Raw genomic sequence first — 21,931 nt, 5'->3', positions numbered from 1 at the left:
GTTACTAGTTGTTAATGCAGAGTCACCCCATCCAAATACAGGAAAGCTTTGTCTCAAACCACCCATGTAAGCTCCTTTCAGAACTGGCAGCATGTAAAGCTGAGCTTTGCAAAGACCTTGCATGTTTCTGGGGGCCTTGATGTGTTTGTCAGAGCTGCTGATCATTGACAGTGGTGGTGCTCAGTGCTTTGGTACCTGGGCTGGGTACACTTTGCTCTCTGCTGCTTGAGGGTGACTGTCAGGTAACAAGTCAAGGTGGCTTTTAGGTTGTTTCCACAGCCTAAGTTCTACCATAGCATCAGGGATTAGTGTTTCTCATTGGCCTCTGGGCCTTCAGTGTCTGTCACCAACAGGAATCTATAGCTCAGACATTGATGTAGATATATGGTATTTAGGATATCTAGGTCTTCACCCTGCTTCATGACAAGCTGTTGTTTAGTTCTTCGGATTTCCCTATGGCTGTTCTTCTTTCAGCTGAGGACTCTTTCTCCTCTCTGTTCCCCAGTACACTTAGCTGACTGCTGGCAACCAGCATCTCACAGTGCTGAAGGTTGAGAGAGGCTGCCAAAGTACAAATTGTGGCCAGGCTGAGTTATTAAATCTGTAGGATTATGTAGTCTGACTAATCCACAAGTAATCCCTGTCCTTCTGCTGCAGGCTTACCGATACCTCACCCCATATACCCCCATCTGCATTGCAAAAGCTGTGAAGAACGCAGCAGAAACAGAAGGCATGAGAAGAGCGCACGTAAGTGGAGCCTTGAGTGTCTCCTTGGCACATGGCAACAGGTTTGCTTTACCTTTAGGGAAAGAAACAGCATTTTCCTTTCAGTTTTAATGTTTTGGATAAAAAGCAAATAAGAATTTGGATGGCAAGATAAAAAAAGGTCTGTCAGACATCTACTGCTGTTGAAGCAGGTTTTTTGCTTGTTTTGCATTCCCGTGAAGAACAACATTTGCAATAGTGTGAGGAAACAGCCTTGCTCTGTGGGAAAACTGTGCAGACTTGAGAAATGTTGTTTGCAGTGTGGGCCCTTAAAGGGATGTTCTTTCCCCTTTGCTAGTTCTGTTGTGTTTGTCAGTGGAGTCTTCAAATTGTTATCGTTTGAATAAACACAGCCTAAATAACACAGAAATTCTTCGACATGTGGTGCAAAGCACAGGCCAAGATGTTCAGAAGCAGCCAGTGTCCTCAAAGCACTCTTTTAGTCTTGTCATTATGACACTGGAAGTGAGGCTGATTTCCCAGGAATCTTCAAATTTTCAAGCAAGGAAAGTTCTGCCTGTGAAACAGGTTCATGGTGATGCTATACTTTTCTCTTATCTCCTGTTGGTTTTCAAGCAGCAGTTTTCACAATAAGAAAAATTTGCCAGTTGAAGCAGGGCTGGCAGTTTTGGGCTTGTCCCATATTTTCTGCAGCTTCTTGGGAACCAGTACTTTATATTTCAATGCTTTTCTCTCTCTGTTAGTTAAGGGGAAGTAAAAATAGTTGTACTGAGAAGAGGTACTTTGTCACCTGCCACCTGAGGGCAAAATTGTGCCTTGTTCTTGTACACATCTCCTACTTCTTGCCCCTTGCATGCTGCACGTAGAAATAAAAAAGGAACAAAAATGGGGGTCATAAGGCAAGAGAGCCAGAAGCTGTGTGACAGAGGCTGTGTGGTGTCTGTGTGCCCAAAGGACATGTTCCCCTGTCACATCACCAGATGTGTTGTGTGGTTGTCTTCTGCAATCTGAGATGCAAGATCTTGGCTGCTAAAGCAAAATAGTCTTGAAACTGATGGGTGGGGTAAAGCCAGACTTCATACAGTGAGATTACAGCAGTAATTATTAACATTGATTTAACTCTCCAGATACATTTCCAATATTTATATTAATTACAGAGTGCAAAACCTGAAGATACCTCTCTGATCATCTCTCAGTTTGTGTTTCTGAAATTCACAGGTTGAATTCTTTTGCATCAAAACCTATTTATACTGAGACTTGATACATCTTTCTCCTTCTGAATTCCCTTTTCTTGTGCCTATTTTAACATAGATTAAAGATGCTGTTGCCCTGTGTGAGCTCTTTAACTGGCTGGAAAAAGAGGTATTGTATAATTTTTTTTTAACTTAAAAGTTCTGTTGCTGTGTAAAATTCTCCATTGGCATAAACTTTTTGCTAGTCTTTATAGTACCTTTACTAAAAGTGGGGAAACAGTTGGGGGTTTATCTGGTGGTTTGGGGTTTTTTTTGTAAGGATTTCAAACATGGTTTTATCCAAGGTTGAATTAATTTTTTTGAAAACATTTTATACAGACCAAAGCTTGAATGAGTGAGAAATTACCTGAGCAGGGATAGTGTAGTGTTAATGCTGTCTTGTGCTGGTTTGGTAGTGTAAATCATGAAATAATATTAAGCTTCATACAATACTTTGGAATTATTTTCATGATAATCAGTGTTGTCTGCCAGTATGAACAAATTTGGCATTTATGAATGGGAGGTGCTGTGAAAATGGAATAAAACCAAATTACTTTTGTATTCACTGGGTTAGAAGTACACAGTGGATGTGCAGAGTGCCAAGTGTTACACAGCAACTTAGTAAGCTGTGCCACTTCATGTCTGAGTCTATTGACTTTATTTATGGAGAAGGCTTGATGACTTCTAGAAGGTGCCTTTTTACATGTCTGAGTACCCCAAGAAGTCAGCCTCAGGGGTTATGAAACCTAGCTCTTGCCTTGCTTCCCCTGTTTCCCAGTCCAGGGGAAGTTGTGTCACAGGTTTGAATCTATCAAATGCCTAAAGTAAAATTTAACACACTTTGTTTTTTCTGCAACTGCTTCCATTCCTGGTTTAAAGCATGAAATTTCTAACAGCATGGGCTGTTAAAGAGAGCTATATAAGCTTAGTGTCACCTGACTTCAAAGAGATGTTGCCTTGTGAGATGTTGCCTGTGCACATGTCAGTGAAGTTAGTACTGCACTAACTGCTCCCTAGTCAGGTTCAGCAATCCTGCTGTGACTGTCTCCACTTCCTTCTTCTCAAATGCCCTGCACAATGTTGCTGGGTTTGTGTTTGTCATTACTGAGGAATGAGGACAAAAAACCTGGACAGAAGCCACTTCCAGGGTTTCATAAGGCACAGACAAGACTCAGTGTTTAAGCTTGCAGGGTTTTCTTTGCTTGTTGCTGCACTAATATAACCCATGTCCTTGTCCACCAGGTTCCAAAGGGAACAGTAACAGAAATAGTTGCTGCAGACAAAGCAGAGGAGTTCCGCAGGTAAAAAGTAAATCTACTCTGAGGAGGTTTTCTGGGTGGCTTTTTTTATCAGTTGTTTTTATTTTATTCTTAGAAATGTATCTCACTTGCAGGTATATTTTACTTGAGGACCTTTACTAATGGATTTATTAGAAAACTTGAAAGAGTTAGGAAGAATTGGGTCGCTTGGGAAATAGAAGTCCCAGCCCACTGGATCCTGTCCACTTTCCTTTTGACATAGCAATGAGGAGTACTGCAGGTTAGGACACTTAAATGCAAGACAGTTGGTTCCTTACCACAGACAAATGTATATTTCAAAGTTAGATTTCTTCCTCTTCTGATAGAGAAGGAGCACCATTTATTTTGAGAGTTACATTTGTACATCAGCAGGAACTCTAAAATGCCTTTGAGTAAATAAGTAACAAAGTATAAATTGTTCAGCATGTCCCTGGATGATTTGGGTAGTGAATTTTCTTCTAAGGAAAGAGTAGATCTAGAAGACAGGTTTCCACATGGCTGGGAGAAGAGGGCTTCAAATTGTACATTTCTTCTATTCAGATTTATTTGTCCAGGTGGCTTTTAAGGCCAAAGGGAAGGCTGAGGTGATGTGAAATTGAGGAAGGGGTACTCCTAGGTGCTTGGTGTGCTCCTCTCACTTGTGCTGTAGTGATGACAATCTTTTCTTTCAGTCAGCAGAAAGACTTCGTTGAATTGAGTTTTGCTACCATATCAAGCACAGGTCCAAATGGAGCCATCATTCACTACAAGTAAGAAAAATACATCTTCTCCTTTCAACCTTTAGCAAACATAGTTGGAATGAACTGTATCACTTCCTCATGGAGTCACAACAGAGTACTCCAGGGAGATGTTGATTGCTTTACTCCTTACTCCTCTTTCTTTACTCCTTAGTAAGCAAAGATCTTTCCCTGCTGGCAGGATGCATGTTTTATAATGCTGATCTGCTCAGGGCCATAGAAAAGGGCTATTTCAGGGCTGGAAGTCTGGGAAGGATGAGTATGAAGTGCCACAACTGTTCTGAAATACATCCAGAAACAGATGTTGAGGGTTTTGCTGGAAGCAGCAAAGCTCAGTACTGTATTGCCATTTGCTGTGTACAAATCCTCTCCTCAGTATGATCCCCTGGCTCAGCATGTGTGGGATTTCCATCACTGCCACAAGAAATCAGAGCCAACACATCCAAGCTTGTAGTTAATATGGTTTCTGGATTGCAGATGTAGGCTGGTGACATTAAAACTGTGGAACAAAAACCTTTGTGTTTAACTGAACAGGCCAGTTCCTGAGACCAACAGAACGCTGTCAGTGAATGAGATCTACCTCCTGGACTCAGGAGCACAGTACAAGTGAGTGGACAAATGGTGCTGAACTGCCATGTGTTCTTTCTCCATGATCTCTGCAGGGTCAGCTCACATTTGCTTTGGCAAGCAAGGCAATGTGGAGGTCTGAGTAGATCAGGGCTGCTGACAGGCCTTGCTGGGGTCAGGGACAAGATGTTGAAGTAAGTTCCCATCTGAGTCCCATCCATCCCCAGTGTGATGGGAGCTGTGCTTTAGCTGGTGGTTTTGGTATTAAGTTGCAGGAACAGGGAGCAGGCCTGACTGCCTTGGCTTAGCCTTGGGCTGCCTACTCAGCAGCCTGCACAGCTGGGTGAGGCACCTACCTACCCTGCCAGGATCTGCCCTGTGGGCAGATTTGACTGATGGTGAGGTCAGGACAAGGTGGGGCAAAGAAGCAGGACACCCTGTTGTGCGCTCTGCCTTTTCAGAGAGACTCAGGGTCATGATTCCTCATCCCAGTGGCTACTTGGGTCTTGGGTATGTTTTAGGGAAGGCATCATATATGAAAACTCACTCAATGCTGTTTTGATGGTGCCATTCAGTGGCCTCAGTTCCTTTACTGTGGAGCTCTTGACACCATGGAAAATGAAAGAAATGATGTTTTTAACCACTGTAAATAGATGAGAAGTGGCTTGTTCAGGAAGATGCAGGACAAGCCTGGCTGCTCCTTTGAGATGGGCTTTGTCTTTAGAGCTATGCCTTTTTGTTATGTCAGTCAGGAAGAGCTTTGAAAAAGAACCATACAGACATCCTTTGATAAGATTTTTACAAGGAGATCTTTTTTCCTCCCCTCTGATGGCCTAATTAAGGATTTCCTTAGTGCCACTATGAAAAGCAACCCTTTGGATACAATGTAAGCTGGACATCAATGGCACTTACCACAGCATTGTGACGGGGATGCTTTGCTCGTCCCTGCTGAGAAGTTAAACCGTGAGCTCTTTGTGCCCACGGCCTGTGTGCACTGGGGAAGAGCACAGGGACAGGAGTGAGTGTTTCAAAGGGAACTCGTTATTTCAAGAGCCACTGCACTGTGTTTTTGACAGCCGGCTCAAAATGCTATTTGCAGAAGGAACTTAGAGCCAGTTTCTGACATACTAGATTAACCCCTATCCAAATGCAGGATCATTTGCAGAAATCTTAGCACAAAACATTCTGAAGATGAAAGGGATACTGTCCTCCCTTACACTTCCCTTTTCTGAGCTGATAGCTGTCATTTTTGCAAGAGTGTGTGTTTGTGTTTTAAAGCTGTTAGTGAATTGCCTTCCATACAAATAGGCTAAAATTGGCCTGTTCTCAGTGGACATGTACCTGTTGCTAAACCTCAAATTAGCATCATTTTTATGAGAAATTTAGATTCTAATTTGGGAAGAGCTTTGGGATGACTGTGATTGAAAGATAACAGTGTGAATTGTAAATCATTATTGCTACATTTGTGGTATTGTGTCCAGGAATTTTTGAGATTAGGAGCAGTTACATCATCAAGCCTTGTGTAGCACAGAGCAGATGACTATCCATTTATGAGCTTGGTTGGTTTGCTGCAGTGTGACTGGGTTTCCTGTGCACTCTCACTTGATATTTCTTTTTCCCCCATCCCTTTGGTTCCTGCATCTTTGTTTGCCTCTGAAGGGATGGTACAACAGATGTGACCAGGACAATGCATTTTGGCACACCATCAGCCTATGAAAAGGTAAGTTGGGATCACAGTGTGGTTTATGATCTGACCCTTATTATTAGAGATACCTAAATTAGTAATGTGCTCTATTGCTATGTAGTCAAAGTTCTCTATGGAGTTACCATTTATTTACCAGTATGTGGCAGCATTTGGACAAGGACTGAAAAGGAGACTATCATACTTCAGACTTCCAAAATATAAACTGTTTTAGAGAATTGACACCTTTCTATCTTAAAATGCACAGCTCTCATCTGCAAAATTACTTGTTTCCTCTAAGAAATAAGAAAGTCAGCAGACTGTGGATGAACATTACTGATTTGTCCAATAAGGGAGCCAGGGAGTCTAATTTAATGCAAAGCTCAGTGTCTGCTGCAAGGCTCCAGTCAGACTGTGCCCTAGTATATGATATAAAAAATCAGTCTCAGACTTACCTGAAAAGATCTGTGTTGGAAATTTAACAATGTAATTTTGTTTATTTTAAATTGCTTCTTTAATTTTTTATTAATCTTAATTAATGAAATTAAATTAATTTTAGTTTAGTGACAAAAATATGCTGTAGGGTATGCCCAGGAAGTAAAAGTACAGCCACAAAGAAAATCAGTCATGTAGACCAGGTGAATGCTGCTGCTAAACCTGCAGTCTGAGTTTGTGATAGTCTCTCTGTAATTACTGGAGAGGGGTCTTCAGAGTGATGCAAACTCCTTCTGCTCATGGTTTCCTTTGGCATTATCAGACAAAGAGCATGATCAAGTTTTTCCATATCCTTTGCAGTTGGCTACAAGATGCATCCTCTCTTTCCCTTCTTTGGGAGTACAAAGCTTTTCCTTTTCCTCTTTACTTATGGCACACATTTTTTTGACAGGAATGCTTCACATATGTCCTGAAGGGACATATAGCTGTGAGTGCTGCCATCTTCCCAAATGGAACCAAAGGTGGGTTGGTGACCTGGAGTGTTTTGACCTTGGAAGAACCATTAAGTGGTCTGAGAGCAGTGTTATGATTGACAGGTCTAGGCAGATTGGACAGATGTTGATATTACTGTCTGTTTCCATCACAAGAGCTTGGATTCTGGATTACTGATGCCTTCTCTCTCAGCTTCAACCAGTGCTGAAGATTCTGAGGTGGGCAGTCTGAAGGATTTTGGAAGTGCTCTGGCTCTAGGGTGATAGTGATGTTCATCAGTCAGTGGCAGTCTAACACATGTACTTGGAGGTTGTCTTTATTCTTTACTAATGGCCCTATCAAAATGAGAGGTCACTTTCCAGCTTCATAAGGACTGGCTAATTCTCTTCCAATTACTGTGGAATCTCTTGTATCAGTGGGAAAATACATGGGAATATTACACACAAAGGAGCTAGTTTTATTTTATGACAGAGAAATTGGGATGTATCTATCTGCCTCTGGTGAATTTGTTACAGAGTAATTTTCTCCCTGGTCACACCTTACACAAAATCAGCTCTTTTTAGAGATTTCTTCAGTTTGCATTCTTGTGTAGGAAAGTTAAAAGCAACTGCACAGTGCTGTAAGAAACCCAAACTGAAATTGAAGGGTATCTGAACTTGGATACATGGGCTTGGTGTTTGCATGCAGGCAACAGAAATTCTTTGCCCCCTGGCTGAAACTGTGTGAAATGAGTTACCTTCCAGGCAAAAAAGCCTGGCTGATTAGTCCACCAAATATAATTGGCAGGTCTCCTATTTTCAGTTTAATAAGTGCAGCTCCTTTTAAAACAGGTACTGAATTCTCTGTGGGACTTCTAACCATTTCCTGAAAATGTCAGTAGAACAAGCAGCAGTGCAATGTGACTGTTACAGCCATCTCTTGAAGACCTGTATAATGGAAGAGAGTAGGGTTCTTTAGCTGAGAAAGGGATTGAATGTCAGAATTGCCAAATCTGCCCTGTAACTTCTAGCCATCCAATGACTTGCTTTCTTTGTTGGTGATGAGGCTTTTTGAGGGGGTGGTGGTAAGTTTGGTTTTTTGTTTTGTTTTGTTTGTTTTAAATTTTTTTTTTATTTGAACCTTCAGTGTGATTATCAGGTCTCTGAGGGAGTCTGATTTGATTAAATTCTTTCTCCTTGTCTGTCGACAGGTCACCTTCTAGACTCCTTTGCCCGCTCTGCCTTGTGGGACTGTGGCTTGGATTACCTGCACGGGACAGGACATGGAGTTGGCTCTTTCCTAAATGTACACGAGGGTCCTTGTGGCATTAGCTACAAAACCTTTGCAGACGAGCCCTTGGAGGCTGGCATGATTGTCTCTGATGGTATTTAGCTCTGGTGATTCTCTCTGGTCACTGGGGAGGGACCAAGCTCTTTAAGATAAATGTGACAGTGATGTCAAGAAAAGGCTGCATCAAAAGCTCTGGGCCTGCCTCCTCAGCTTGCTGTTTTAGTTGTCATTTAAGCTCTCAAGATAAAGACCTTCAGATTAGCTTTTCACCTTCCATGAAGCACCTTTGCAGTGGGGTGCTGCAGGACTGCTTCCTGCTCTCTACAGCACAGGCCTCAGAAGAGCTGTGCTGACCAGCTGGCTCTGGCATATTGTGGAAGAACTGGCTGCAGTACAAGGTGGACACCAAGCTTTCAGGAGCTAATCCTGTCTTTGCTATGGGCTATTTGAGGCAGCTGTTAAATCTTTGCATGCCTTATTCTTCCAGTAGTAAATTAAAGCCTGCTGGGGTTTGCTGAGACTTACATTCCTTCAGGGCTGCAAAGTCCTCTCAGGAAGTCAGAGAAACACTAAAAGAGTGCTTTGGGGAAGGGGTTACCTACCTGTTCTTCATGAAGACATTGGTGTTTTCAGAGTTCCTGGTATTTGACCACAAGTATTCTATGCTGTCTTGAATTCCAAGGAGATTCTGAAGCTTGAGGGCTGTCTGTCTGGTTTCTTCTCTCTTTGAGAACTTTTGCTGTCACCTTGCTCGGGGCTTTTGTGCAGATTTAGTAGCGTCAGAAATTTGTTTGCCTCTGTGGTTGCCTGATGTCAAGATTGCTTAGTGACTTCAGTGGACTAAAGACATAAAGGGGAAGTTTGGCCATAGGGAATAAGTACTTGCAGAGTGCAGCAATGTGGCTTACTTAATTACTGTCTGTTTCTGCAGAGCCTGGCTATTACGAAGATGGGTCCTTTGGGATCCGAATAGAAAACGTTGTCCTTGTCATCCCTGCTGAAACCAAGGTGAATGACCTGCTCAAGATGCACCTTTCTCCATGACTTGCTGGCTATAAAAATTAAAGTACTGGAACTTGATGTGGGACCATGCTGCAGACAGTTAAAGTCTCCCTTGATAATGGGAACACAGAAGACAGTTTTGCTCCTGCAGAGTTTCCATGGGTTGAAATGTGTGTGTGAGAGTTGTTTTAAATTGTTTTCTGTCTGTATGTTGAAGCAACTTTATTCAGCCCCTTGGAGTCATTGCTGTAGAACTGGTTAATCTCAAGTTGGGATTTTCCTCTCTGGTAGGGAGCCATCAGTAGCAGTAGAAACAAAACTACAGGCAGATTTTGACATTGTAGTTGCCAGTCTGGCTGGGTTATGCTTTTAGAAATACCAGACTGAAAATGATCATACAGTCATCAAGCTGAAGTCCTGTACAATTTTGACCTTTAGAGAGGAACCATTGAAAGAAGTAACTAAGGTTTATATTGAGATTCTTTGCTTGAGCCGTAAGAAAAATGTTGCTGCAAGTTGCTACCCTCTCATCTGAATGTTACCTTGGTTATTCTGTAGTGAGCGTAATCAGGGTGGGGCTATTTCTAAAATTGTACAATCTCTGTCTTTCTGCTCTAGTACAATTTCAAAAACAGAGGCAGCCTGACCTTTGAACCCTTAACCCTGGTTCCAATCCAGACGAAAATGATTGATGTTAATTTGCTGACAGAAAAGGAGGTAAGTAAAACAGGCTTGCATTGCCTTCTTTGCACTAGAACCAGCTTATTTTGTTCTGTTTGCTAGAACCACTGGCCATTGTTCCTTTTCATAGATCCAGGGAGCAATCCTGAGCACTCTGACTTATTTTTAAGCTTGACCTGCTTTGAAGTGGGTTGGTGAACTAAACAAGCTTTTCAGATGTCCTTCCAATCTATGTTAAATGACAAAGACAGTGAGGATCCCACCAATTATGTTGTTTTGGTAGTTCCCTTAATATGATTCTTGCTGCTCTCATCTCTTTTCCTCCTCCTGCCTTGATTTGCTTCTGGCAAATGTCTGTCTTACCATGCTGTCTCCCCAAGGACAAAAGTGATGACTGTCCTGTCTTCTTGTCTGCATCTGCTTGTGACCAGTCCCATTCAGGCACACCCCATTGCTCAGTACACATGACCTCTGAGCAGACTTCTCCGATACCTGCTCAACAGCGTTTATTTCCTGAAGAGCTTCATACTCTAAGCTTTCTGTTTAAGTCTCCCACTACCTTCTCCATAGCATATTTCATCCTGTTTTTCTACTATACTCCTTATTTTACCTCAGCACATCCTCCTTTTTGGAATCATAACCCAGTTTTGCATTTCCATTTGCTGAATAGGTTGTGAAGGTACCAGGGTCTGCCCTAGGGTTACCTGTTCAGATCGATAGGGCAGCTTGTGCCTCAGGAGTGCATTGTCCAGTTAAAATTTTGCAAAGCTATTTATTAAACTGTGCCAGGATAGCTATTCAGACTCACTAGAGGAAGTGATTTGCAGAGACTTGACTTGTCAGCTGAAATGATTCTTGGCTCCTCTGAAAACACATGATGAATTCCTGCAGTTCCTACCCTCATCAAATTTACAATTAACTTCCATATAATAGAGACCTGTCTCTTCAGGACAGGATTCCAGCCCAGCCTAACAGCTCAGACCCAAAGAACACAAGGCCTACAAATGTTTTTGGCTGTACATAACTTGTAAGGTCACAAACTCTCTCCTGTGTTGATGCTGAATGTCCTACCCCTCCCTTTCTCCAGCGTAACTGGGTGAACGAGTACCATCAGAAGTGCAGGGAAGTGGTCGGAGCAGAGCTGGAGAGGCAAGGCCGGCACGAAGCTCTTCGGTGGCTCCTGCGGGAGACGGAGCCCCTGGCCCGAGTTCAGTAGCAGCAGCACTGCCTGCGGTGTGCAGAACATCAGCAGAGCTCCGTGTTCCATCACCTGCGTCTTCCTGGAGCTCGGCACCACTGGGAGGACGTTCTTCAAGCAGCATTTGGAAATCAGGAAGGGATTTCATGTAGGGTTTCTTGCCCACAGCACGTGTGGGTAATGTGGGGCTGAGGAGGGTTACTGTCTGATTAAGTGTTTTGGGGGGAGGGGTTGAGCATAGAAAACAAACAATAAATAAGCACGTTGCCTTTGAAACAGAGGTCTTATTTCAATAATGGTTCTAAGAGGCAATACTGGAATATTTTATACTGTCTGGTTTTTCACTGTGAAAACTCAGTATTTTTGCATACTTAGGTTCCAGTTGCTAAGATGTTACCCACACAGCAGGACTGATTACTGAATAAAAGATTCCAATCTGCTGTTTGCTCCATCTGTCTTCTCTTGCCGTCAGTGATATGTTGGGTTTGGCAGCTTGAAAAAGGACAGGAACCTCATCTTTCCACCCTTACATGTGCATCTAACTCAGACAGGGAACAAATATGTTTAGGACTGCCTGGTGCCAGGTGCTGGGCAGAGGTTATGGAGAGAGCTGGCAGGAGCACTCCGTTCTGATTTGTGACAGGTCCTGGAAGGATATGAAGTCACTCAGCAGAAGTTCTGTGTGTGCAGAGTGCCCGGGCCAGTACTTCTGTCTATTGTTATGTCTTACTGAGTGCTTGTATAGCCCATGGCAGTGCAGGATGCGTGGGCAGTATCGTGGAACCGCAGCTCTTCCTGGACTCAGAGTAATTAGTAAGTTAAAATAAATAAATATGCCCACAGCGGACAGAGGCCGAGCGCCGCGGCGGGCTCAGCGCGGCCGGGCGCAGCGACACCTGGTGGCCGAGCGGGGTAGTGCGGGCTGAGCGGTTTCCTCGGGCATGGACGCGCTCACTGCCAGATCAAAACTCAGTTCAGTGTCCGAGCAAATCAAATTCCTGACGTTTCAAAGAAATTTTCTAAGCAAATGGAAATGTTTGTGTGCATACTTTTATTTTCCTCTTCCTCCCCCCAGCTTTTTTTTTTTTTCTTTTTTCCAAGGAGGTGATAAAACAGAAGTGCAATAAATGCTTTAAAAGGTCAATATCACTCCCCAGCCACTGCAGAGAGGAACACGTATTTGAACAGTCCAGTGGTTTCTCACCACCCGCTGGAAGCAGCAGCAGAAACCCTGCTCACACCTCCACCACTGCCCGGTGCCTCACGAGTACATGCTGCCGCTTGGAACAGGCAAAACCTTTCTGCCAGAGGAACCCATTGCCCCTGTGGGTACAGGGTCAGAGGATGAGTGAGGGATCCCCACGCAGGCTGTGCTGTGACAAGGTGGGTCTTTCCCGGGAAAACCCGTGTGTGTCCAGTGAGGCCGGGCTGGGACGCGCTCTGGAGCTGCTCTGCAGGCTCTGCTGGCAGTGACCAAGCCTGGAAAGCTCTCTTCAAATGTAAGGGAAGGTGTTTCCCACATGAAGGTGGAAGAGGAGGATTTCTGCCAAACAGAGAAACACAAAGCCACACTTCTCTTCAGAAGCCACACTTCTTTTCAACACGCTTTTGTCCCTGTAGCCTAAAGTGTGGCTGGCTTGGACACTTTGGTATGAAGGGGGAGCACAACACCAAAAGGAATTTTCTAGGTTTGATTAGCCTTATTAGACCTTTTCCCCACCTCAATACCCTTCTTACAGCCAGATGCCTGGGACTATTCCCACACGGAAATTCATGGCTCATTCCCATTCCAAAGCCTACTTCACAGGGTCAGAGGAACAACCCATACTTGTGTTCTCCTCTAGGCACCAGTCCTGGAGTCTCAGCAGATCCCTCCCACCATTCACTCCCTCACCACAGCCCTGTGGGCTTGCCTTTCAGGGAATCTGACATCAGCTCTTGGTCACAGCTTGGAGATCTTTGCCCCTTTCTTGGGTTTGGCACCTCAGCAGGGGCACACTGTGTTTTGTAGGGCCGGGCTGCTGACACGCATTCCTAATTAAGGTGTTTATCTCCCTCCCTATTCACTCCTGGAAAACTCAACTATGTTTTTTATCCTGTCCTGTCTGAGCTTTAGGTTTCCAATGGAAATTAAACTTGGATTCTCTTTTCCTTTTATGAGGTTTTGATTTATTCCATTAGTGCCTGCTTTCCCTGAGTGGTCTCCCCCTCTCCCGGTGGAAGGAAAAAGTTAAGGAAGAGAGGAGCAAGGGAAAAATTGAATGGAAACCAATGCCAGATTTAGGTTTTATTTTTGTACGAACCATCCACAGAAATAGCCACAAAAATATGTTCTTCAAAAAAAAATAATTCTGGAAAAAAAATCTCTATAGAGGCTTTTGTTGTTGTTGTGGGAAAGCAGGAAGGAAGGAAGGAAGGAAGGAAAGGGCATTTTCAATAACAACATACTTAATGGTCTACTTTCAAATAATTTTGTTTTGCAGTACTTTTAACCTAGTGGGCATGTTGTAGCTTTAGATCGTGCTGCAAAGCACATTTCTGTGCTGTGAGATAGTATCTCCTACAGGGGTGCATGTGGATTTAGCCCATCCAGTCCTATCCCTGCACCAACCCAGGAGCTTGGTGGCTGTACCCCACCACCACTATGTGATCCTGTTTCTATCCTTGGGACACAACCTCAGCAAATTCAAACCATACACAAGGTCCATGTGGCCACCCCATTTTATGTCACCAGAGCACTGCCCTCTCTGTCCCCTTCCCAGCTGTTTGTTAATGTTTGTGCTAGTAATTTCTAATTACACTACTGCTGTGTTCAGGGGCTCTGGAATTCTTTGTTCCCTTGGACTAAAAATGTTCTAGCAGGAGACAGACCTTATTTGCCCATGAAGGAAAACCCACCTCAGCTCCATAGCTCCATCACAAATCATGATGCACACATTGGCAATGTGCCTGTTGGTACAAGGCTTTTGAGGCATATAAACCATTTCTCCTTGAGCAGAGGGATTAATATTCATATGTTACCAGGAACATGTGCTCCTTGCCTCCGCGGGCCAGGTGGCTGCTTGGCTTTTCCAGTCACACCTTCTTCCTCAATCTGTGTGTATTACCTTAAGTGTGCTTGCTAGCAGTAAAATTCAGTTGTTTTTTTAACTTAAATGGCTCATAACTCACCTATAATCAAAACCCCACTATTGTTTGCATGACTATTAAGCTGGTCACCTCCCACAACAGCTGTTGGAGCAAGTTTTGATTTACAGTGTTAGAAGAAAAATTTTGAGAACATGGTCGCTGAGGGCCTCCTCAGCAAATCCATCAAACCAGTCTGACATGCAGGCTGCACACAGAAAATGGTTGTGCAGAGACACTGCAGGCTGGGGTGTGTTGTGGGGCGTTGGTGCTTGTTCCTGTGCTTGCTTCAGCAGGTGAGAGGCAGGTGGTGGGAGCAGCCAGATATCAGAGCTCTTCTGCTGATCCAGAGATCCTTTGCCACTTCTGCTCTTCAGGAGTCTCCTTTGGGTGGTATGAGGCAGAGGCAGCATGGGGCATTTTGGAAGATATCCATGGCAAGCTGAATAAGGCCCTGTGTTCATTCAGGCAATGGACAAAACCCCACCTGCTTTGTCACTTGATGCCTGCAGAGGCCCTGTCCTTGCCCAACACCATTTCCTTCTGGCACTCAGTGGGGCGACTTGGCTGCTCCTGCTAAGGATCGTTGACATTTATTTTTGTTGACTTGTAGCAATTCACACCTTGTTCCTGGACTCCTCTGGCTTGTTTTTGGAGAAGAAACCGCAGGTCTGGACATCTGGCAATGGTGTCTGGAGATCAGGAGTTAAATAACTTGCATGGTGTCACTGCCCTCAGCTTGTTTTACATGATTAGGATGAAAGTCCCCATGGCTTTGGATGTAATAAGAAAAAAAAATGAAACAAGAACCTCTGGAGGGTAGAAATATGAACTGTGTTAGTGCTTAATTAAGTTGCATATTAACAGTTGTGTAGTGGCCTGGAAGAATTTTAATGTACCAATTAAAGCAAGGAGCTATCTCCTCGGCTTTCCACCACCTCTGGGGACACTGTCAAGAGCCAGGAGCTTGCAGATCAAGTGTTGTTTATTTTGTTGCTTCCAGCTTGTTAAAAATCGTTCTAAATTTGGGAAGTGGCGGATGCCCACAGATGTGTTTGCTTCCACGAGGCAGCAGAGTGATGTCTGTCTGATGGGGATTCACATGGGGAAGAAGCAGGGCTGTGGTGCTGTCTGACCCCATAAAGCCCCTCCTGTTTCTTAGGGTTCCTCTGAGTTGCTGCAGGAGGAGGAGGGGGCTGGCAGCCCTGGGGCAGCTCCATGCTGACAGTGGGGTGGGCTGGTTTGGCACATCCAACCTGGACATCTGGGTGTCCCAAGTTATCCTGCCTGTTCCCTGGCTGTCCCAAGTTATCCTCCTGTTTCCTGGCTGTCCCAAGTTATCCTGCCTGTTCCCTGGCTGTCCCATCACTGTATCAAACCTTTCAGGAGTTTTCCCCTGATTTAAGCCACAGGGATGGGAGTTCCCCCTCCAGTCTTGTGTGAGGTGGTCAGAGAGTGTGGCTGCTCTGATGCCTAAAATGGCTCTGATTTACAGCCAGAAGGCACTTAAGGCTATTTTTGTGCCAGCAGACATCAACCTAAGACATATCAACAGAGAAAAATGTGGTTTTTAAAATTTAATTTAAACTGCTTGTGTTTTACTGGCCTGAGGGCTTGTGAAGGTTGTAGGGGAATTGGTTCATCAGAGCTGCCCACTGCCACGGGCTGCTGAAGAAGTGTTGCCCTGCTCCCATGAGACACCTTATGTACAGCCACCTCCATTCTCAGATGGCATTTGAATTTCAAAAAAATCCATTTCTGTCCATTTTGCTTGTCCCTGGGGATGGATGGCTCATTCTGGTGCCTGGTGTCAGGGCAGGGTTTTGCCCACAGAGCCTGAAGGTGGATGGCCTCCTATGTGTGTGCTTGGCTGTGAGCCCTTTCTTGCAGCACTCAGAGCCTGTGGCTGCCGTGCACCAATCTGCATTGGGCTGATCCTGTTTAGAAAGCAGGCTGGGGCCAGCATGTTGTAAACATCTCCCAGAGCAGAACATCACCCAGCTGAAGGGGGCCTGCTGTGTCCCTTTGGTATCCCCCTGTCACCCCAGCATCCTGGGAGGCTCCCTGGCTGGGCATCTCTGGAGCTGGAGGAGGTCCCCACTCACTGCAGTTGTCCCTCTGTGCTTCCTCTCTCCTGCACAAATGCTGCTCTCCCCTCTGTGGGAGCAGACAGTGTCCTTTGCTTCCATCTACTTCTGGAACACATCTTCCAATAAACACTGCCACATTCCTCTTGAGGTCTGAATACAAAACGAGCTGGGGAGTTTCAGACAAATGTAGCATTAGCTTGGAGCACTGTGGTCTTCCAGGAGGGGATTTAAGGAGCTTAGAGTGGTTGTGAGAATATCTGTGCTTCAAATCCAAACAGGCAGCTCTGTAAGTGCAAAGTTGAGGAATGTGTCCTGCTCTCCTTGTATTCTATTAATATTTAGGGTTGGGCTTCAATTATTCATTCCTTCAGGGTGTGCTTTTATCATCTCAGTGCTATAGCTTTAGCTTGTGCACTGTCTCTGGGCATTCAGAAAAAACTTCTCATAGTATTTGTGAAATTTCATATCTGAGAGGCCTTTTGCAAGCAAAATGTATGCCATGCCATGCCATTAGTCAGAAAAAGCAAATCTTTCTCATCCCCACCCAAGGCTATTCTAAGCCCACACAGAGCTCAGCCTCAGTAGATATACAGGAGATGGCCTTGGCTGGGGATGGGCTAATCCAGCACTTGTTGGTTGGAGAATATTTCTTTTTTTATACAAAACCAAGGATATATATAATATTAGATAGACCTAGACCGGTTCCATACGCACCCATGACCCTTGGCACAGGCAGCTCCTTTGTCTGAGCTGAGGACAAATTGAAATGTGTTGTGATTAATATGCCAAATTGTTGACATCTGTGCTGTAAATACCTGACTTGTTAACAGCCCATCTTCCTGCTGGGGCTCATCAGTTTGCTCAAATGAGGATAATCAGATCACCTATGTCTGAGTGCAGCTTGATCAGGGCAGGATCTGGGAACAATTCTGCCTTATTTGCACAATATTTGGGCAAGAATATTTTTATTTCATTAAGTAAAGCCAACCATGAAATTAGCATTCACTTTCTCCCTTCAGGAGGCTGAGTGCCTATGGGAACTCAACAGTGCAGCAATTTTAGACTTGGTCAAAACAAGGGACAAACAGAAAATCTTCCTTTTTTTCTGCCTTTTGAAAATGTTTTGTAGGTCTGTCCTGTTCTGGGATGAGATGATAAGATAATGAAAAATTTTGTTTACAATAAACCATGGAAAAATTGTTGAGCTGAAAGAGTCACATCCATCAAATATTTTAGTTTTTATTATTATAGAGATATTTTGTAAATGCTGGCTATTCTAACTAAACTGAAAAGATTGGATTAGTTTTCAAAGCAGTAGAAAAAATATTAGTTAGAGCTTTTCCATTTAGAATTTGTTGGAACAAGATAGTTTGACATTTTTTGAAACAGTGTCAAAATATTTTTTGACATAAACCTGATGAAACCTGGCCCTAAACTCCTGTGCAGGCTGAATTTTGAAGAACTTGAACTTTTCAGATATGAAACACAAAAGCATTAAAAAAAAAAAAATCCCCTGAAGTAAAACATTTTGCTGAAAAGATTGCTCAGTGCTTCTGAGAAAGAGGAGTATAAGCTGATACATCCAAGCGTGGGCTCATCCTGTCAGGGCTCCGACCTTGTGTTTGCACAGGCTGCAGCTCACAGGTGAGCAGCTGGCTGCCTGTGCCTGCTCCTTGGGCATCCCTGGTGATGCTGAGAGCTGCTGTGGGCTCTGTGGGCAGCCAGCAGCCTGTGCCAGCACAGACCCTGTGCCTCCACCCCTGCTGCCCACGGCTGAGCTGTGCTCTGTGCTCTGCCCAGCCTCTTGCCGAGCTTATGGCAAGGCAGCTTGAAAGGGCTCCCACCTGGGGCAGAGGCAGCAGGTGCTGTTACTGTCGTTGGGTTAAGGCCAAATCTTTCTGCTTGGGAGCACAAATAACCCTGGGTGTTGGTGCTTCTGCATTTCCCTTGCTGAAGGCCACCTGTGCACCTGGCAGTGCAGGGGATGGGATGGAGATGTCTCCTGCAGTTTGCTTTGCTTCTGCTGCAGAGTGGAGGTGATGGGAGGCAGGTGTCTGGGCCATTGCTTACAAAATAGCCCCTCTACAAGTGCACTTTTTAAGAAAAGAACACTGGTTTTATTATTACCACATGAGCAAAGTTTTGTGTTTCCATATCACCATGAACTTGTGCTTGCCCCAAAATAATCAGAGAGTCAGCAACACGAACCTTTTCCTGGGCAGGTAGCAACAGGTGAGACTGTGGTTATTTTGGGACAACTAGTCCCTTATGTAGCCGGGCTGAAATACAACATCTGCAAAAACTCCTCTGGAAGCATTGTGGTAACGTGAGCAGCCTGAGGGAGAGATCCCAGCTCCCTCACCTTTGCTCACAGGGTCTTTCCACCAAAAGTTACAAACCCATTTTATATTAAAGGTTCTGTATAGCTACAAGGAGGCTTAGTGGGACTCAATTTTTCTTTTTGAAATATCAGTAGAGACAGCTTTTTTGCATGCTCTCTCCTGCTCCTGCAGCAATGGCTATAATTTCTCACCAGCTCTGGATTCTGCAAGCAGCCCCAGCTGAGCACCAGGGAGGTGCCAGTATTAAAGAGGGAGCAGTGTGGGCCCTGACACCAGGGTGGAGAGCAGGAATGGTAACTGGCAGCAAAAGCTGACAACCATAAATTATTGCTGCTTTTAAGTATCAGCTCTCAGTAGAAATAAACCTTGAATCCTACCAGGCATAGCTGTAAAATTGCATGGATCTCACTCTAATCACCAGCTGAGCACGCTGAGCTCTCTGCTGCTGTCTCGGGGAAGGTGGCACAGTGCCTGTCTGTCCCATTTAACAAAAAGTGTGAATTCAACACTGTAGGAAAGGGTGTAGGCACTGTCCAAAAGTGGTCTGTCCCCAGGGAACAGCCTCATCCAGGAGCATTCCCAGTTGTATCAATGTGGCCTGCTGTGTCCTGCCACTCCTGTTCTGGAGCTCCAGGGCAGGGCTCAGCCGTCCTCTCCTGCCTGTGTCCTTCCTCCTGAGCAGTGCAAGCCATCCTTGAGCCTGCAGATATGAAATTAATCATGCAACGTGTGTGATCGCAGGCTGCTGTGCAAGATCTGGATAAATGCAAAAGCTCCTGAAAAAGTAGAAGGTTTTCTGCAAGAGAAAAGAACAAATACTGGGACAGAGGAGGCTGCCTAGAAGGTGTTCCAGCTCCATTTATCCAGCTCTCTGTGTGCAGAGGGACATCACTCGATCACAGCTCAGATATTCTTTGTAGGGTGAAATAACAGGGATACAGTTAGACCTGCAGCAGGAGAAAAGAGTTTCCAAGGTGGGGTGAGAAAACTATAAAAATTCAGAAAAATCCCAGCTGCTGAATCAAGAGGAAACATGCAATGGCACCAGATAAGCAGCAGTGTCACAACCTACCTGGTGATGACCCTGAGTAGAGCAGGTTCCCTTTACCTTTACAGAACAAAGCAACAGAGTGTTCTGCTGCTACAGCCAAGCACTTAAAAGTGCACTTCATAAACATAGAATTTTTAATACAAGCCATCCCACCATTAATAACAGTCTGCCAGCATTACAAATTGCACAGCAGATACATGGTTTTGCCAGTTTTGAAACATCAGCTAATTTAGTTTTAATCTGCTGTAGAGCTAGATATAGTCCCTGTAAGGATGACACTGTTTTGCATTCAGTGTATTTCTTGAGATGAGAAAACCAGCAAGCATTAATTTAAAGTGATTAATTCAGTAATATGCAAATGTGAAGGCTGTGTGGAAGCAACAGTCATGTGCTGCAGAAGCAGAGTTTGGTTCCTTGGTTCCCCTGGGTTCACCACCCCAAAGCAAACATCCAGCACACAGGAAGAGAGAGCACAGTCTGAAGGAAAAGTGATGATGCCAAGGCAGGGTCCAGGATGGGGTTTGGGTTGGCACCTGGGTGGCAGAAATCCTTCCAGAAGGGTGCTGGGCAGTGATCTGGACATAAGCCTGGCCAGGTGGGACACTGTGGTCAGACACTTCATGCACAAGGGGCCTGGAAGGAATCCTACCCAAACAGAGTGTGGGGGATCTCCTTGCAGGAGGAAGGCAGAGTGACCTAGCTCTGCTGGGCATATTGCATATTGATCATGACTCTCAGCTATCTGTGACATTTTCACAGGACTCAGCAGTGCCAAAACTCCTAAAAGAGAGGAAACAGCCCAAGAAGAGGAGCCTTTCTGTAGCCCTCGTAATTTGCTGGAGAATGGTCAAGGGACCTATGAGAGCTCTCCCTGGTGAATGGGGCAGCAGTAGATTCAAGCCCAGCACAAACTGGTCTCAGTTACTGTTTGTTCCTCAGGCTCAGGATGACTTTTGGGAAGGTGGCAGCCATTGGGAAGGTCTCCTCCATCCCATTGGGGACCCCCTCCACCCTGGCTGCAGTAAAGAACCACTGTAGTGATCTGCCCTCCACTTCTGAGGACCAAACCTTGGCTTGTTCTGTAACACACACGTTCCAGCTGGCAAAGACAAACTGGGTCATTAAGAAAATAAAAACAGCGAACGTATAGAGAAACATGAAAAAATGACCCTGGGATGCAGTCACATTTTATGCATTTACTGGGATAAAACCTTGAGTCTATAATATTAAATCAGAATGTCAAAGAGATAGCTTATGCTAATTTAATTAAAGGCAGCATCCTGGTGCACATGGGTGAGGAGCTGAATTAATGTTGTGCACCACCCACTAATTTTGCCTGCCATGGGTGTGCTAAGGCTGGGTTGTCCTCATGTGCTCTTGGCTTTGTTTTTTGTGGACAGGATGAGTATATCCCTGCATACACATGGTCTATCAAAATGAGACAGAATCAAATCTAACACTTTTATGTCCCAAAGCTCACTAAATCTGTGATAATTGCACTTTTAGGCACCTGGGCACTAATTTATCCACCTGTGCTAGAGAAGTGGAAGATCTTGCCTGCCCTTGCTTCCTGTCAGGGGAACAACAGAGGGGTTTCTCAAGGAAACCTGATGTTAAGGACTTCAGGAGGGTAAATTTCAGGTTTTAGGAAGGTAACTCTCACCCCCTGTCCCTTTCCCTAAGTATGAAACAAGGATTGAACCCTTCTGGAAAAGAAATCAACTTGTTAATGGAGTTTGAGACATCATAAAGGTACCATAAGCCTTCAGCTTCACACTTCACTTGTCTATATCCTAATTTTGCTTTGGGCATATTCTCTTCCTTCATATGTGTGTGAAAGTCATCCTTCAAGAGCCTTCAAGAGCCAGTCATTCCAAGGGAATGATTTTGGAAAGATTGACCTATACCTAGGTGCCAAAACAGAGCTTCATTAGCTGTTTGGCAGGGACAGGGATTGGTGAGGTCTGTCTGCCATTTGGGTGGAGAGATGCACCCAGACACTGC

General features: G+C 44.6%; 1 protein-coding gene across 7 annotated transcripts in view; it reads left to right on the top strand.

Moving 5' to 3' along the window:
* The window catches only part of XPNPEP1 (X-prolyl aminopeptidase 1), a 30,938-nt gene extending 19,180 nt beyond the window's left edge, over positions 1-11,758 (top strand). For all 7 annotated transcript variants that reach the window (XM_085582766.1, XM_077784684.2, XM_085582768.1 and 4 more), the window contains 11 exons: positions 658-747; positions 2,038-2,088; positions 3,201-3,259; positions 3,928-4,005; positions 4,528-4,599; positions 6,220-6,280; positions 7,128-7,197; positions 8,358-8,531; positions 9,369-9,445; positions 10,058-10,156; positions 11,208-11,758. In XM_085582766.1, coding sequence (XP_085438892.1) covers positions 658-747; positions 2,038-2,088; positions 3,201-3,259; positions 3,928-4,005; positions 4,528-4,599; positions 6,220-6,280; positions 7,128-7,197; positions 8,358-8,531; positions 9,369-9,445; positions 10,058-10,156; positions 11,208-11,336 — 960 coding nt within the window. In that variant the 3' untranslated portion in view covers positions 11,337-11,758. The remainder of the gene's footprint in view (positions 1-657; positions 748-2,037; positions 2,089-3,200; positions 3,260-3,927; positions 4,006-4,527; positions 4,600-6,219; positions 6,281-7,127; positions 7,198-8,357; positions 8,532-9,368; positions 9,446-10,057; positions 10,157-11,207) is intronic.
* The last annotated feature ends 10,173 nt before the right edge of the window (positions 11,759-21,931 follow it).

This window comes from Lonchura striata, chromosome 6 (assembly GCF_050655825.1).
Source record: "Lonchura striata isolate lonStrDom1 chromosome 6, ASM5065582v1, whole genome shotgun sequence".
Lineage (NCBI taxonomy): Eukaryota > Metazoa > Chordata > Aves > Passeriformes > Estrildidae > Lonchura > Lonchura striata.
Note: the sequence above shows the minus strand (reverse complement) of the source record. Positions and strands in the feature narration are given on the sequence as shown.